Below are 17,822 nucleotides of genomic sequence, written 5' to 3'. Positions count from 1 at the left end.
TTTTGCTGTCTGAAATGTTATGTTTGCGTTTGCACAGAATCCCCTCTCTCTCACTCAGGGCTCTCCAATCAGGAACACATCAGTCTCAGAAGCCCCCTTCCATGTCATCAGTGATTGGGTAAAAAAATACCTGCCCATCCCACCCTCTTCTTAATGTATGGCTACCAGCCCTGCCCATCACCAAACCTGCTGAATCCTGTAGCAAGCACCTCTGATTGGCTTAGTATTACTTCCTGCCTATTTACCTCACTATTTCACTTGGCCTTGCAATACATGCTACTTCCTGTTAGCTGGATAGAACGTAACACATTACTGCCTCGGGGTTCTCACAATTTCTGGAATGCTTTTAGTGTGATATTTTAACAATAACACTTACTAGTCGTAGCACATTAATATTAATATTTTCTATTTACTTGGAATGATGTGGGCATGTGTGTGTGCGAGGTCATGATTGCATCTATAGGTTGTGTATTATTGCGACCGACTGAGTAACATGTAGAAACTAAAGTTGTCTGACAGTGAGGACTGGTCAGATTGCTACTTGACTTTTATCAGCCTTCCTACAGTCTAAACTGTTCCGTTTTGTTTAGTAGTTTGTCACAACCCAAGCTCAGACAGTAGTGTCTCAGTTGTAATAACATGATTGGTGGGACTGATGTGAGTGTGGTGATGGACTCGGAGCCAATACGAGTATTACTGAACTGATATGAAGTTCATACTTGCTATTGGTTTCATTAAGTCTCACCTCAAGGTCCACTTAATACTCACAACTCACGGTCCTCATTGTCGAAGCACATTCTTCCCATTCAAGAGGGCATTCTGTCTTTAGGGTGTATCGGCAGAGGGCTTAAGGTGTCCAATGGTTTGTAGTTAATTGCTGAATCCTCGGTTTGTTAGATGTCAAACAAAGGCTGGTTGTGGGTCTTGTGAAAGGTGGACTGTAGCTACCTGTTGAGTGTATCTGCACCCTAGGCTCCATAGATGCATGTGCCTGTCTTTGGGATAGTGCATTACATCAGAACTAGCACAGCCACAGCTAGGTTAGTCTCTGTTAAAGCAAAGCTTTGGGTAGATATGTTCACTTACTTCCCTCTTACTTCTCACAGCTGCCGTTTTGCTGTTGAAACAGAACATCAAGTGAAACAGTGAGCACAACAACCCTTGCCATTTTACAAAAATAGTGTGAATAGAAAAAAAACTGATGGGCGATGGGTGTCACTGAACAGGCCTAATGAGATCCGTCCACCACTTACCAGGTAGCCCAAATATACCTCTAGTCAACCATATCCTGTTCCAGGAGGATCCCACAGCATTTACAGGACACATATAATAAATTCTTCAGTGCACTCTGATCCCACCCCTGGGATCTCTTCCCTGTAACACCTCTACAAGGAGACTTCAAGGAGCCATCCTGATTAAATGCCCTACCACCTCAACTGGCACCTTTCAATGTGACAGACTATGAGCTCCAGTGTGACCTCCTGTAAGATATCTGATCTGCTAGCACATATACTAGTTGGTTCACTCCAGCCAAACTGTGGGAAATTCAAAAGCCTGTGCGGGGATATGACACATGAGTGTCTGATGGCTGAGCCTGCTGCCATATGGTCCCGTCAGTATCAACCGAAAAGACCATGGGGTCAACACCATGTGGGTTTATCCTCAGCAGAGAATCCAACACCTATCAGGGGAAGAGAAGTCAGGCAATAGACCAGTTGATATGTTATAAGACTTCTCAACCAATTTAGCACTTATTTTGTTACACAGTCTTCCTTTTTGTCAAAACCTGGGACCCACAAAGCAACATAGTTCAAGAGTGGGGTGTGTCGTGCTATTAGTAGTTTGTAGGGATCTGGTAATCTCACATTTACATTTACAGACTCTCAGTCTTAAGCCCCAACCCACACTGAGTCAAGTGAATCACTTGAGGCAGTTTATCAGATTTTACACAGCTCCCTCCGAAAAGCCACAAGCTACTCGTACTCCCCAAGACCTGTGGAGAGACACCACTGTATGGTGTTTCCCTTTAAATCATAAAGGGGCAGGCACATTCAAAAACTGCTTATCAGCTGATTGGATGAGCCATCTGTGCTTCAACGTCTAATACTTCACCCAATCAGACCAACAAACCTTAGTTAAAACTCTTGCCAAAGCCAGTCAGGAGAAGTGCTGTTCGTTGCTCTTTTTTCAGGGAAGAAATACTCAGATATAACTGTTGCTTTAGCAGCACCTGCGCTAACCTTTTAGAAGCTGCCATTGTTGCTTCTTGCACCTAAACCCTGCCTGTAGCTTAGGCTGATTGGTCCAAACCACTGTGGTTCATCCACAAGCACAAACCCTTGTGGTGATTACACAAGGGTCTTCTGTTCTGTCTCTGTTGCCCAAAAAAGGAAAGAAAGTCTAGTGTTTTTGATTCCACTTTGGTGACCACCCTCCACCCACTCACTTCTCTTGCCTGTCAACCTTTCTCAAGGTTCAAATGCAAAACATGTTTAATGAAGCTAATTAATTTGTGCAGCATCTAATTAAGAGCGCAGCAGCATCTGCACCGGGCCGCTCTGCTCACACCTCGGAGACGGGCCTCACTGCTGAGTTTCCTTTTCCTCCAAAATAATGGACTAATTCACTGAGAAAATTAAAACAGACATGAGAGGCAGGCATCATTCCAATCAGCTCAGGAGCTTGTTTCATCCTTAACGAACGTGTGAATGGTTTCCATCATCAAGCCTGTGTATTTACAGGTGGTTATAGTAGGTTAATCAAACATTAAGCTTTTAGATGAAAAGGCTTTTTTGGGTACTTCAAATCTCCATTTGATGCAAAGCTTTGGAACATCTTGTAAAGCGTACAGAAGAAGGTTTAGGTTTTGAGACTCCTTCTGATATTTCTGATATTTGTCCATATTGGATATTTATTTATTCGACTTGATGCATCCAACCCCACCCACCCAACCACCCACCGTTTACCTCTTGATCCTTATGTCCAGAGAAATGGTGTTGTATTTCAAAAAGTCTTGATTGCTTTTTAATATCACTGCCTACGGCCTACATTTAGTGGCTGTATTGCCCTTTTACTTGAAATTGAATTTCTACCATTATGTGATTTTTAATCCAGGCGTCCAGGGGCTACAAAAATCGATTTCCTCAGCTCTTCAGCTTTAATTGTTGTTTAGCAGGAGGCCATATGGTAACAGATTAGTTTGTTATTACTTGTCAATATCTCCCGTGTTCTAGTCAGCCTTTGTCTGGCAACGACACTGGAGAGTTACGCGGATTATAAATGGAATCCTGATGGTTTGGGGAGTTTTGGGAGCTTTCGGTGTTGAAGTGATTGTGTGTAGTATCTTGGTGATCATATCCGCTAGTCATCATTGCTATCTTACTGGGCGTACACCGTTGGAAAAACATATGGAAAGTTAATCCCCTTTCTATCGTTCAGTGAACTCATTAAAAGCAAAATCCACGTAAATATCAGCTTGCAGTAATCCATTGGATCCATTTTGCATTTTTATCTCCTTTTTGTATACAACTGGCCAGATGCAAATGATGTGGCACCATACATTTCTTGTACTGCAGCTATAATGGAATTTGGAAAGAGGAAATGCTTCAGCGATCTAGAAAATCAATAATAAACATCAGGTTGGCGTCAGTGCCAAATTCACACAATGTTTTTACTTGCGACTGACATTCAGTACACAAATAGGGTGAATTCAATAAACAAATTATAACGACACAAGTTGAAGGAGGGTATCTGGGAATAAAGTTACAAAGTGGGGGGAGCTACTACTGTGGAAGTTCCTTTCTTTCATCCATTATCTTCCGCTGAGTTGTTCCTTGAACAGTATTGTTCCTCTTGAATCTGAGGTTCAACAATCGAGCCTCCTTTCCAGCACCCAGGAGAAGACCTTCCCGATTAACACGACCACAAAGTCGATCATAGATCTTTGGCCTATGGTGGTCTGGTACCATGCACACTTATGCTTGAACATGGTGTTTGTTCCTAGCACAGAAGTCCAATAACAAAGCACCACTGTGGTTCAGATCAGGCAGGCTGTTCCTCCCAATAACCCCCCCTCCAGGTTTCTCCAGCATTACCTACATGAGCGCTGAAGTCTCCCAGTAGAGCTATGGAGTCCTCAGACGGAGCCCCTTCCAAGATGCCTTCCAGAGACTCGAGGCTGGATGCTGTGAACTGCTATGTGGTGCATAAACACACACAACAGTCAGAGCCCGGCAACCTGTAGTTGCATGGAGGCAGCTCTCTTGTTCACCGAGGAGAACACCACCACAGTGGTGCTCAGCCGGGGACTCGTGAGTTCAAACATAATCACTTTGTCTCCTGGATAATTCACAGATATTACCGGTTTATGTTATGGTCATTGATTTTAATTATTTCTACATAGTTTCAGAGAAATCAAGTTGTTTCCATCAGTTTGGTACGGCAAATTAATTGAAACATTATTTCACCCCTGAGTGTCTGGCACTTATGCTAAAGACAAAGAGAAGATACGAATCACCACTGAAAAGCATCACATCACTAAACATGAGCAGTTAGATGAACAGGTTCTCAACAAACCTCCAGGTTAGTAAAGGTTATTTGGAACAGGAAATAATGGATTTTGCCTTGATAGATTTTGTCTGCCTGTCTGAGCACTCATGTTTCATGTGAGCCAGGGCCACAAAATACAAATGCCAAACCAAATACGATAGTTTTCTACAGATCTTTATGTACATTGGCCTTAACCCTTGACTTGTGATTGTATTGAAGTATTTGCCAGATATTTTCAATCACAATTGCTCATCTTTTGTACAGATAATTGTACAAAGGATCCAGTGCTCCAACCAACATACCATCTCTAAGTCACATAGCGTTGTCTACACTATGCAGTAAATGAACGGGTCTTTTACTTTGTGGACTCTATAATAACTCCCTCCACTTGGCAGCTCAATGGGAGAGGGAGTGGCTGGTTGAGGGAATGCTGTCAGTTTATTAGTGATTAAATTGCTTGTCGTAATTTAACACCTGTAATACAGTGAATGTGTTGCCGTTATGTAACCCTTCCATCACAACTGAGACAGGATTGTTCCTTTGTGAATGCTTTGTAATGGCTGATGGAGCCCATTGCTTTCACATGTGTGTATGTGGATTCATGAGAGTGAAGGTTTTGAGTTGTCTGTTAGTGTAAACCTTTATGTTAGAGCGTGACATCGTTCCAATTAAAAAGTCAGCGCAGATCGAGTTGACCAGGGGTGAGGCACATCCAGCACACCATCATATTCAGCAGAGCAGAGACGTAAATCCTCTACATGCATATGAGTCGCAGAAATGAGGCATTGAGATGACGCCTTTTTTGTATTATAAGCAGATAAATGGTTGAGTGGATGAAATGCTGAGAATGCAGCGAGGAGTCTTAGTTCCCTCAGGCCATCAAACCAGTCATTTGTGAAGAGAATCAGACACCATGTGTAACACGGAATATCCACCAATGGCTATGTCTCGGCCCCACCTCCCCTGTCCCCTGAGTCACACACAGGTAAACCACAAAAGCGCACACAAAACTCCGAGCTGGAGTGTAGCCCTGAGAGAGAGATTGTGCGAGAACACTGTGACTCACTGTTTGCGTGACTGTTTGTGCGTGCTCGCGTGCGCACGCGCATCAGTGCGAGTCTGTGTGTAGGTGCATTTGTATCTGTTTGTGTATGTTACAGCGTGTTAATTTGACTTTGCAGTCAGATGACAGTGCCACTGTACAATATGACGCTCAAATGTGCCAAGTGCGGAGTTATCTCTTCGGCTGACGTTTCCACCACAGCTACCAGTAACGCCATGTTAGTCCCGCTAATTATTTTTCCTTAACTCTTCTTACTTCTGCTCTCTCCTCCACTGTATGCCTCCCTTCTTCTCCCTCACTTGATTGGTTGTTTTTCCTTTACCCTTCTGTCATTTTTCCTTCTCCCTGGTGCCCCGGCAGGGAGGAGTTCACTCAATATGAAAGGCTCCTGAAGCTTATGTGCTGCTCCTGAAAACAAACTGTGTTAACTGTATACATGTAAATGATTATGCTTATGTGATTGATATCTGAATGAGTGTGTGTGTGTGTGTGTTTGTGGGTGTGTTTGTCCTTTAAAAGATCATCACAAAGCTGATTAGAACAATTGTTGAAGGGGCCATGGCTTTATATGCTGAGAGGACAGCAATACACTTTTATTGTCTGTGTGTGTGTGTGTGTGTGTGTGTGTGTGTGTGTGTGTGTGTGTGTGTGTGGCTGTGATATATGAGATGGAGCCTAGATGGATCATTTGCATTATTATCAACCTGGGCCTCTATTTCCTACTTTTCTCTATAGTTCTATTAGAATCTGATTGTAATTGTAGGAGTTAATTGTTGAGTTGCAGTCATCTGCTTCTGTTCTTTGCAGGGAGTGCTGCTCTCTACCATCATCCACAAACACAACCTCTAAATAGTTTCTCTGTTTTTTTCAAATAGCTGTGACTGAGCAATTAATACACATCATTTCACCTCACAGTCTGTATGTGACATTGTTGACCCACTTCACACACATCAGACACCTGTATATTCTCTGGTCAGTGGTTGTTACTACTTTATGTAGTAGGATGTGTAAAAATGCACATAAATATACATTAAAAAAAAAAAAAAGAAATGAGTCACCCACATACACTGCAGCAGATGTTTTAGACCGTAGTTGGACAATATGACAACATGATACATCCACTGTATCCACATTTACTCCTCTTTCATGCCCTTGTATTTGTTTGCTATGTTGATTACAGTGTCTCTTCTTAATGATATAAATGAAATAGACCACACTTTTAAATAAGTCCAACTCTTAGTCCCGATCGTCTTTCCTTCCTGTGTGTAATCTATTTCTTACGAGGTCTCTTTCTAAATGATATGAGTAGATCTAAATATAATATGTAACAATTCTAAATATTCAAGAAATAATGTTTATCCTAGTTCCGTTATGGTCCCGTAACCACTCTTCAAGATATTGCCTTACTCCTGCTTATTATCAGTTTGCTGTGTTGCACACTTGTCTTTTCCTATTGGAAATGATGTGAATATATTGGAATATAATAGGCAACATTTTAAAATGTCCACATTATGTTTATTCCTGTTCCATCAAGCTCCCATAGCTTTTATTGTTGCCAGCCTTGTCCCATCCCATTTCACTCCTGTTAACAATCACATGTAAAGTAACATTTAAATACAGGATTGAATTAGTCTGGGCTGGCCAACATTAATGGATTACACCCACTACATGTTATCACTCCTGTTTTATGCTTGTGTTTCACTAGTTTGCAAAGCCAGGTGAAGATAGTTATTATCACTAAGAGGCTGACGGAGTCTGTAGTTCACTGAAAATACCACAAACACGAATAAAGTTAGTTTTAGTAGCATAATTATGCCACGTGGGTGTCACTGAGTGAATGACTGTGTTCTAATCACTTATAGGTTTGATTAAATGTTTCCTGCCTCCAGTGGGTTGTATTGGAGAAAAGCACTCCCTGCAGACGGAGCAGATTTTTAGGTCTACAGTCATTTTGGCCACAAATAGCGAAGTATGGAAATGAAGGTCCAGACTGAAAATAACTTGAACTGTCCTTTAGGTAGGACTCAGCCCTTTTGAAAGCAGCACTGATGTGTTGTGCCAATTTTCAGCCTCTTTAACACTGACCAATTTCATACCAAAACTATGTCCCAGGTCCTAAGTATGTCCTGTAGAGTGTTACTGTGGGCAGGGTGGAAAAGCCTCTCAGACAAGATTAACATAATGAGACAAATCATCATTTGTCTAATTTAAAATGAGGTCAAGGAAAATAATTTTCCTGTCAAGTACCAGAGGTGGAAAGTAACTAAATACTTTTAATGGGGTTTTAGAGTCGTTTTACTGCTACTTTGTTTGTGGTTTTCCTTTTATTTGACTACATTTTGGAGGGACATGTTTACGTTTTGAAGTTAATACTTTATCTGTTACACATTTTAGTAAATTAAACACAGATTGTCTTATTAAAGGCAAAATAGACGGTGAGCTTTAGAAAAAGGAGGTGCACGGATAGTGTTTAAATATGACAATTATGACAAATAGACAATTTTTTATAATTGAAAATGTCTTTAAAAGCATTGGGTGGTTTGTTTCAAAGTCTTTTTTTTAATAAACAAACATTTTTCTGTCTCAATAGTTGAAATATTATCTTGATAGGTGGTAAATTATGAAAATGTTTATTTCCCCCCATTAATGTGTATTAGTGCATGATGTGTAGTGATTGTGTCGTCGTAGCTTGAATAGTAATGTTATGTATGAAACCTTTGCCCACCTGCCTCATTTATTTCTATTTGGATGCTGATTTAACAGGCAGATAATGGTGTTTTCTGATATTTAAATGTTTCATTAACGCATCATAAGACCCATGTGTCCCTTCAGTTTATTAGTCCCTCCAGCAGTACGTTTTACTGTTACACCAACTACAGCAATGAAATTGTGTAGGTTTATGATACAACAGTAGTTTTTAAGTTTTTAAATAGTGGATATACTTTATTTGAAGCAGGGATACATCAGAGACAGGCTGTTATTTTGTTATTCATATACCTACGTCTTGTTAAAGACAACTTTAACACTGATTCTAACACTGCAACAGTGCCAACAGAGATGCTGTTCTCACTCTCAAATTCATTCAAATCCCTTTAACTTATCACTTTTTAAAAAAAATGTGTTCAGTGTTAAGCTGCTGTCAATTAAACTCAACACTTCTTGCACAGATCTTAAAGATTAAAAAGGATTGTAGCTGCCTGAGGGTTATAGTCCCTCTTTTTCTGGGCTTTTAATGTGAAATGTGTGCATGAAGCAGCAGCTAGCTTCACTGATCGGAAAAACAGCAAAGTAGCAGCAATTAGGAATAATGAGTGAGAAGAGTTTTTGTGCTCAAACAGAAGATTTACTTTTAATGACAGGACTTGTTCTGCAGAAACGTATGTTGTACTAAATGTATCATCACATCGAGGCAAACGTTTGAATGCAGTACTGTTGCTTATAATGGTGTAGCATCATTGCATGTACCATCAAATCTTACTCTAGTAAAGGTGTTTAGTACCTCTTCCACCTCTGGAATATTCTCTTAACTGAAAATAAATCACCCATTGAATAGGTTGAGAAAAATAATCAGAGTGAAAGATAATTTCATGCCACTCACACTGGGAGTATTTCTTTATTCCTGATGTGCATTTTAGAGCAAACGGAATGAGTCATAAAAAAAAAACAAGAACGTCAAAGTGGGAGCAAAAATATGGACAGCGGGATTGACATGTCTCCAAACTCTACCTCTTTCTCTCTCTCTCTCTCTCTCTCTATTCCTGTCCTCCTCTGCTCTGCCTCTTCTGTATGTCTTTGCATTCTGTTTCAGCCTCATTACACTCGTTTTTTCCCCACTGCTCACCCTCGCTCCTCCTTCTCTTTCCTGTGGCACTAGATCCTCTATGGTTTGACTGAGCCATCTTAAACATACATGCATGTAATATATGTGAATTCTAAACATATATATCTGCAGATAATGGATGTATGTTTTTGTTTGTTATAGTAACATAATTATTTGTTGTGATGTTATGTATTTATGCATGTTAGAGTTGAAGGCTGCTAACACTATGCTAACAGCGTGGGCAGTTATCAGGGTCAAGTAGGGGATGACGCATTACATTCTGTACTCTTTTATTGTTCCAAAGGAAAAGAAATCCTCTTTATTTCTTGAATTTGTTCTGTATGGGAGACTGTCTAAGATGTGAAAAATTTTAGCTAATGATAAATATGTCTTGCAGCATAATTGTTAGGAATCTTGCCCTCTGAATCTGAATATTGGTCCAGTGCCGTCCTTGACTGCGGTTCCCCTCCCGTCCTGCAGGGCATCACTGTGGAGCTCCTGTGTAGTTTTGCCCCTCCTGGCCCTCACATGGATGTCAGCCGTCCTCGCCATCACAGACCGGCGCTCTGCGCTCTTCCAGATCCTCTTTGCAGTCTTTGATTCACTGGAAGGCTTCGTCATTGTCATGGTGCACTGCATCCTGCGCAGAGAGGTTAAAATGACCCCTGACATTATATATGTGCACTTCTACCTGGTTTTCTTTATGGCTGTAAATGCTGTATGGCACTTAAATCTTCCTCTGAGATTCTTTATGTGGTGTTGTGGAATGCAGTTTAAGGTTTTCCCACAGAACAACCTGGGTATTGATCAGTTCTACAATAAATATCTGGGCAGAGGCTCGATTTTTGCCAGCAGCATATGAATGGTGATGTTGGACAGCTGATCTTTCATCCAGAGCAAACTATCTTGGCCACTGCTAGCTAAATTGGCATGAAATTTGGTCTAGATAACACTGGGTCCTCAGAGGATCCCTAACAAGTCTGATGATCCCCAGACTCCAGCACCACCATCAGCCCATCATTACCCTTTGATCAATTTAACACTCCACGGTCGATGATGACCATCATGGTCTTTTTCCACCATATATCCCACCAGCACTAAGATCATGATCTGTGCTCTCGTGGTCTGCTACAGGTTCAGGAGGCAGTCAAGTGCCGTGTGGTGGACCGCCAGGAGGACGCTAACGGGGACTCAGGAGGATCTTTCCAGAATGGCCATGCTCAGCTCATGGTATGAATATACATGTTTATTTTCTCTCTCTTCTCCCTCTTTTATTGTGAAATATTGGCAGGATGTGCACACGCAATACGATATTTGTTGTTTTGTGTCCTCAGACTGACTTTGAGAAAGACGTGGATATGGCTTGCAGATCAGGTAAGCTCCAGGTTGAGCGCGTTTGATTTTGTGTTTGTGTGTGTTTTTGATTTGACTTTGGGGGACTGCTGTTCAAACGTTACAGATGTCTCTTTGTGCCTCCTTTCTGTTGTTTGACTGCTTCGAATTCCTCAGCGTTGTCAGAACAGATGTGAAGCGTGTTCCCCCTCAGTTCTGCACTTGTGTCTCACAATCAACATCACAGCAGTCTCCCGTTGCCAAGGAGCTGTTTTGACAAGACATACAGCACATTACGGCTGCATAACGCAGTTTAGTCCACGCTGATGGGGGGGGGGGTGAACGTGTGCTGAGCAGTTACATGCAGATAAATAGGGCTGTCTGAGTCTGTCCTACACTGCCGCTGTATAATTAAGTCCCTCCCGACTGTGCCGCATCAGATACTGGCTCTCCTCTGATATCCGCTAGGAGTGAAAATCTGATTATCTCTTGAGACAGGATATCAAGAAAAGCATCTGGAGCAGAAAAGCTATTGAGACACAGACAAACCCGATCGAAGTAGGAGGAGGGAGTGACTGAAAGATATTCAGTGTTGCAGATAGAGCGTAGTCCATCCTGAACCTGGTGTAGGATATCCTACGCCCATCAGCCAACAGTTGTCATAGTGAAATGTGGTTAGGTCACAAGCCCAACGTCAGCTATGTCCTCCCAGTCAGAGACACTCATATCACATCAGAGATATTGTGACAAACATTTTTCTAGAGTTGTCATTTTGGAAGATCTGCTGTTGTTTGATTTGTCAAAACACTCAGATAATCACAGAATTTCACAGATATGGGTGTTTGAAGGGTGATAAACAGTTTTGGCAGTTTTGGTCACGTAGTGAGACATTTTTACTTTTATAAAATTGCCTTGTCGGTGCTCTCTGTGTCGGTGCTCTCTTGCAGATGTCTACGTTTTTATCATTTTAGGGCTTAACCAGTGTTAACACGGTGGTCCATACCTATAGAAGGCACTGATTCAACCATATCTGAGTTTTAGTAGAAGGTTGCTTCAGTATCTGTCCCACCCAGGGCCGGATTATTGACTGACGTAGCACCCCAAGTCACAGGTGTCCCAAAAGCCCTTAGTTTACTGTATATAGATAAACAGAATCAGCTAAAATCATTGCTGCGTCCTCTCTTATCTTGAGACCCTGTCTTGTTGAGAAGCCCTGTATCAAAACTCAATACATTTGTGTACCAACACATTTGTTTACTTGATGACAACAGTACACATGACATGAATGAATCTTGCACAGTGACACAGTGGTGGGGTGGAGGTCAAAAGGGACCCACGGGTAATGGTCCATGGTCCGGCTCTTCCTCTTAGACTGGTTCTCTGTCTTTCCAGGCACTATGAAGCGCTCATCTCTCCAGGGGGAGGAGAAGGCCTCCTCAGGGACGCTCACCCTTCAGAAGGGGTCTAACTTTAACACCATGCCGGCCAGCATGGCCAAGGTTCACCTCCAGAACGTGGCCGACTACACCAGCCACACTCTGACGCTGCGCCGGGAGAAGGGCGCCACTAAGGGAATCAGCACCGAGCTGCCAGGGGCCAAATCGATCTATATCTGTGATGGTGAACTCTTCAAGCAGCTGGATGGAGAGCTGCCTCGAGGGAACGGTGAGGGGAGCAGCTCTGACGGTGCCGGCAAAGGCCCGGGGTACGTAATTCTACCGACCAACAACACAGGCACCCTGAAGCCAGCGAAGGGTAAAGAGGACCAGACAGCCAAGTATAACATCAGCGTTGAGCAGTTGCCTCAGACCCGGCTCATCCACCTGGCTAACCCTGTCAGCGGAGAGCCAGTGGGCTTTGGGCTGAAGAGCCTGCCTGCTGACCAGATCAGTGTGTCATGCTCTGACAGAGACTCACCTGCACACAACCTGCAGAATATGCCCAGAGACTCCCAGGGGGCCAACAACATGGGCGATGGAGGAGATTCTGGAAACTCTGGTGTGATGTCCAAGAGTGAGACCGTCTCTACGCTGTCCATGAGCTCGCTGGAGGTAAGACAAGCAAAGTGATCAGCATGTTCTCGTTACAGTGATGCATTATCAGCCTCATGTTTCATACTTAAAATGCATGTAAAGATGTTTTTGGTGCCACAACCGATCATGAATTCTCAACAAAAATTGCATTTTATCATATTTTAGCAAGACACCTTTGTGTTCTCTAATCAGTTTCTGTTTTAATTTGCTCCTGGTACTTTTTGCTTTGACTGCAAATTCAAACTTTGTTTACTGATTACTTGATAAATTCAGATACATTCACAGCTATATCCCATCAGAACAACAACAAAGTGGTGCCATACTGACCGTTCTGCTAACCTCAGTTTCTCTTTTTATACTGTTCTCAATTAGTCATTAATTCTGATCACTTCTAATTAGATTTTAATGTGAAACGTCTGCAGGAAGTTGGGAGTTTCAGTGACAGCATTGGAAAAAATAGCTAAGTGATTGGAATAAATTAGTGAAATTAAGTGAAAAAAAGACAAACTCAGAGCAGCAGCATGCTGAGTATGACCTGACTGTCACCATACTGACTGATTAGTGCTGACGAAATGATTGTCACTGCATTTACCATAAGATCCATTATAGCTCTGAAAAATTCAACCTTCCCTGCGTGATAATCGGCGTCCAGACTTCATTTGTTCATACCATGGCTATTCTTTGAATACTCCGTTTGAGATAGTATCATTGTGGTGAACATCACTTTGTTCTCGTCATGTTTCCTCTTTATCATCACTCTCAATACAGGAACATTAGAGAGAAGTCCAAAGTAGCATTAGCTGCTGTGTTTCTTTTCTTGGCCATGTATCAATGTGAAGGACGCCGCTTTTAATGAGGGTTTACTGTTTTGCTAATCATCTATCATTTTTGCATGGACTACAGCTATTCATGTAGTAAAGTATAGTAAACTACGGTTACAAGTGATTATAGGGTTTTTTTTCAGAATTATCTATTCAGCATGTGTTGTGCCTCAGGCTGTGTCTGACCAACACAGCATCAGGGCAAGAAATGATTAACTAGGGAGCCACATATTAATAAAGTGAATATTAATGCCTAAAAACTAAATATAAGGAGAATTACTTAGATCACCCCGGGGCAGCACAGTGCTACATTTCTTGCATGCTTAGGTCGTGCAAAAAATGTAGCACAACCCAAGCCCCACCCCCTGATGCTAAAAATAATCCAACAAGCTCCCTTCTTTCATTCATAGCAAACACTGCATTCCACTATTTTCTGGCCCGATGTAAGGACGGCATCTTTAAAAAGGTTACTTTACACTCAGCTCCCGGTGCAGACAGCAGTGGCAGGATGAGACGACACAGTGATCAGCACACAGCGGCCTGGACATCTGCCTGCTGGTGTCTTTTCACTTCAGGGCAAAACACACTTCCATAATGCCGTGCGAGGCGGCAGCTGCCACAGCAACCGAGAGGCCTGAAGGTCAGGTTTTCCTTCACCACTCTGTGATGGAGGAGTTAAAGGTCATTCGGTCACAATCTGTTAACTGCAAACTTGTGCCAACAGGGTCAGAATGACCAGCAGCAAATCTTGTTTCCTCCCTCATGACTCACTGCTCTCCTCTGGGTCCCAGAAACACCCTTCCTTGACTGGCTGATGTGGAAATACACAATCAGAACAGTTGAGAAACACTCGAGCATTTGTCTGCTCACAAGGCACACAGTATCGAGACACATCTTTAATCTCTCTGTCTCATCTCCCCCCAGAGACGAAAATCACGCTATGCTGAGCTTGACTTTGAGGTAATTTTAGTCTCTTTGATTCCTACAGAGCTTTTTAGACTTTAGACCAAAAAGTTTATATGTCTCTTAGTTAGCTATTCAGACCTCGAGATGTTTGCATACATTTATCAGATTTATTTAAAGTTTGGGTGTGACTGTAGTGTTGAGATTCAAAACATTAAATGTGATGGGGGTAAAGTAGGACTAATAGTAGCCTGTGCTGTTTACCTTATACGTAACGTTCAATGTTCCTGTGTAGAAGATAATGCACACCCGGAAACGCCACCAGGACATGTTTCAGGACCTGAACAGGAAGATTCACAGTGCAGACAAGGATAGAGAATCTCCACCTGTTGACGCCAAAGCTGCCAAAAGATGGAGTGTGTCCTCTGCCAGCAGCGACAAGACCAACATGAGTGTAAAGAGTTTAACTTTATTCTGTTCTGCCCCCCCTCCCTCCCCCTATATCTAATGTTGTTCTCCTCTTCTCTTATCATTAGCACAAATCACCACACTTGAGTGGAGTTGCCTGTTTAATTATAAGTGTAGCCATTTTAAAGATTGCCTTTTTTTTATCAGCTTACATATCACTGCCAGCAGAAATTAGCTGTGGGTTAATTAATTGTGGGTGGGCATACAAACCACAACTACAAACTACAGACAAGTGCGCATTGTCACACTAAATGTAACTAAGGTACTCTCAAATTACACAAATGGTTTTACAAAACGAGGCCTCACAAAGATACAGCTTTGGGCCACCGGTCAGGTCGTAGTACAGGAGTGCAGCTACCGCTAAAGACTAGCCAAGTTCCAAAGCTACTGCAAATTCCCATTTGAAAGATTTGTTTTAATACTATTCTCAGTGCTTCTCAACATGAAATGCACTCCTCCACACTACAGTTTTCTGTTATGGCCATTAGTTTAATGCATTTTAACTTAAGTCTGTTACGGTGAGGAGCTGTAAAGATGAAGCCAGCCACGCGAATCAGAGAATTAAAGAATCTATATAACACAGTTGCTCATCTTACTGATGGTTAAGAGGTTCATCCAAGCATTAAAGAAGCTCCATCTGCCAGTCAACTAACAGTCTGTGTAGGAAAGAACAGGACAATATTCTCCCACTTTCTAGCTAATAATTAAATATTGAGGTTGAATACGTTATTCACACCAGGGGTTCCTTGGCAAGGCTATTAGCTAAATAATGACTCATATAGGTTCTTTTCCCCCCCACTAAACAATGGGAACTGGTTGGGCCTGGATTGGCTAGGAACTAGTCTCTAAACAAAGTCACCAACAGTAGGTACAGCAGTGAATCCATGTTGGCTTTGTAGCTGCAGTCATTCCATGGCAGCAGATGATTTCCTTTTCCTTCTGCTGCAAAAGCCCCAGATCTCCATTTGTTTCACAGCTTTGGAGCCAAGTCCAACTTCACAGCTCAAGGATGCGGCTATTTGACGCTGATAGTTTCAGAGTCCAGTGAGACTTTGGTGATAGCCCCGCGGACTGACACAGCATTAGCTAATTTCCTTATACATACATCCAATGTATAAGTGAAAGAGGCAGAGAGATCAACTTCTCCACTGTGGGTACAAGATGTGTTCTGAGGATGTGCATCAGCCACACTCATACTTGCATCCCAACCCTTATTAGTATGTCTAGCTTTTTCTTCTTTTTATTTTATTTGTTTTTTTTGCATTTACTCACTCAATCCATTGTATATCAGAAACTGTTTTAAAGGAATGGTTTGACATTTCATTAGATGTAATGTCAGAGCTGGAGCTAGGAGGTGGTTAGCTTAGCATCAACACTGGAGCGGAGGGTAGTTAGTCAATGCAACCAGTTTGTAAATGTCCTAAATAATTGTTTTTATATTTCTATTTATGTATGAATTAAACAAATTATGTATACAAAGCATGTTAATTAGTGAGTTTTAAAAGTGTTGATAGATATTTTCTAACTTTAGACAGAGCCACGGTGGCTGTTTCCCCCTGCTAATCTAAACTAATTACCATAGCTTATTTTCTGAAATGTCTAATTATTCCTTTAAGAAATGTGGGAAATCGCTGAGGCAGACAGATAAAAGGCAGCGTGAGGTAAATTAGGTCCACCAAAACAACTCTTCTTCTGAAATACATCACAGACTACCTGAGGAAACAAGCTTTTCCCTTCTGTCCTTTTCCCATCAGGACAAGCAGCAGACCCCAAGTAAGAGGGCGTGGGAGGGCATCAGGAAGACCCACTCCCCCCCATCCTGGGTGAGGAAGGACCTGGAGACGGTGGCGGCCTCCCCTCTGGAGCTGCAGACGGTGGAGTGGGAGAAGACGAGCGCCACCATTCCTCTGGTGGGCCAGGAGATCATGGACCTGCAGACGGAGGTGTGACCCAGACTCGGGCCTCACACCTTCAACTTCCCTTTTTTCCAGTGCTCTCAGACAAACAAGCAGACACGCCACACACACTGCCCAGCTCTGTACTCGGACTAAGGCTGGACGAAGCCCACCGCGAGAGGGGGAGGGAGGGCGAAGAGGAGAGAGAGGCGCCAAAATATCCGAGAATCTATCAAACCAATTGAGGAGAGAACAGAACCAGGGTGTCTCTTTCTACGTTGTTTCATTTGATGTTTGGACAGTGTTTGTCTGCAAAATACTGGTCATCTTCTTGTAAATGGTCTCGGATACCACACTGGCTCACATGGGAGACAGCTTGCCAGAGTAGCAGATTCAGCTACTATATGTGCATCATATAGTCATGTAATAAACCGCATAGCAAAGGTAACCATGCAATGTTTACCCCTGAATTAAATGAATACAATGTAATAATCATGATTATGTCTCTTTTTTCACTGTTGAGAGTATCGTTGCATCACTGTTCTGCTCTCTCTTTCTCCTGATGAACGCTGATGTTGTTGCACAGCTCGAGATGCCTCTGGACTTTTTTTTTTTTCCTTCAATCTCAAAAGGGAAAACGAACAACGGTTTGAGGAGGCAGACTTCCAAACACACACCCATGTGCCCCCCCCCGATGCTGTTTACCCTCCCCGACTCGTCCCAATTCTGTTGCCTCTACCGCTTTATCCCACATGATCCTTGTGGGCCAAGGTCGGGAGGGGGGTGGGATAAAAAAAAAAATCGAAGGCGCCTCCCTGAGCCAAAATGGCATGTTGCCTTCTCATTGACGGACTCCTCAGAGACGGCAGAAAGCGGGGCCGGCAGGCTTTGTGCTCTGTTCGCAAAGCCCACCTCAACCTCAAAGCCGCCCGCAGAGGG

At 42.6% G+C, this 17,822-nt stretch overlaps 1 protein-coding gene across 1 annotated transcript in view; it reads left to right on the top strand.

The window, feature by feature from the left end:
• The window catches only part of adgrb1a (adhesion G protein-coupled receptor B1a), a 91,998-nt gene extending 74,684 nt beyond the window's left edge, over window positions 1–17,314 (top strand). The window contains exons 24-32 of the mRNA XM_070835008.1: window positions 59–118; window positions 5,730–5,828; window positions 9,912–10,083; window positions 10,566–10,661; window positions 10,766–10,805; window positions 12,156–12,814; window positions 14,542–14,577; window positions 14,816–14,974; window positions 16,743–17,314. Of these exons, the coding sequence (XP_070691109.1) occupies window positions 59–118; window positions 5,730–5,828; window positions 9,912–10,083; window positions 10,566–10,661; window positions 10,766–10,805; window positions 12,156–12,814; window positions 14,542–14,577; window positions 14,816–14,974; window positions 16,743–16,937 (1,516 nt within the window). The 3' untranslated portion in view covers window positions 16,938–17,314. The remainder of the gene's footprint in view (window positions 1–58; window positions 119–5,729; window positions 5,829–9,911; window positions 10,084–10,565; window positions 10,662–10,765; window positions 10,806–12,155; window positions 12,815–14,541; window positions 14,578–14,815; window positions 14,975–16,742) is intronic.
• Window positions 17,315–17,822: the final 508 nt, after the last annotated feature.

This window comes from Pempheris klunzingeri, chromosome 8 (genome assembly GCF_042242105.1).
Source record: "Pempheris klunzingeri isolate RE-2024b chromosome 8, fPemKlu1.hap1, whole genome shotgun sequence".
NCBI classification, from domain to species: domain Eukaryota; kingdom Metazoa; phylum Chordata; class Actinopteri; order Acropomatiformes; family Pempheridae; genus Pempheris; species Pempheris klunzingeri.
Note: the sequence above shows the minus strand (reverse complement) of the source record. Positions and strands in the feature narration are given on the sequence as shown.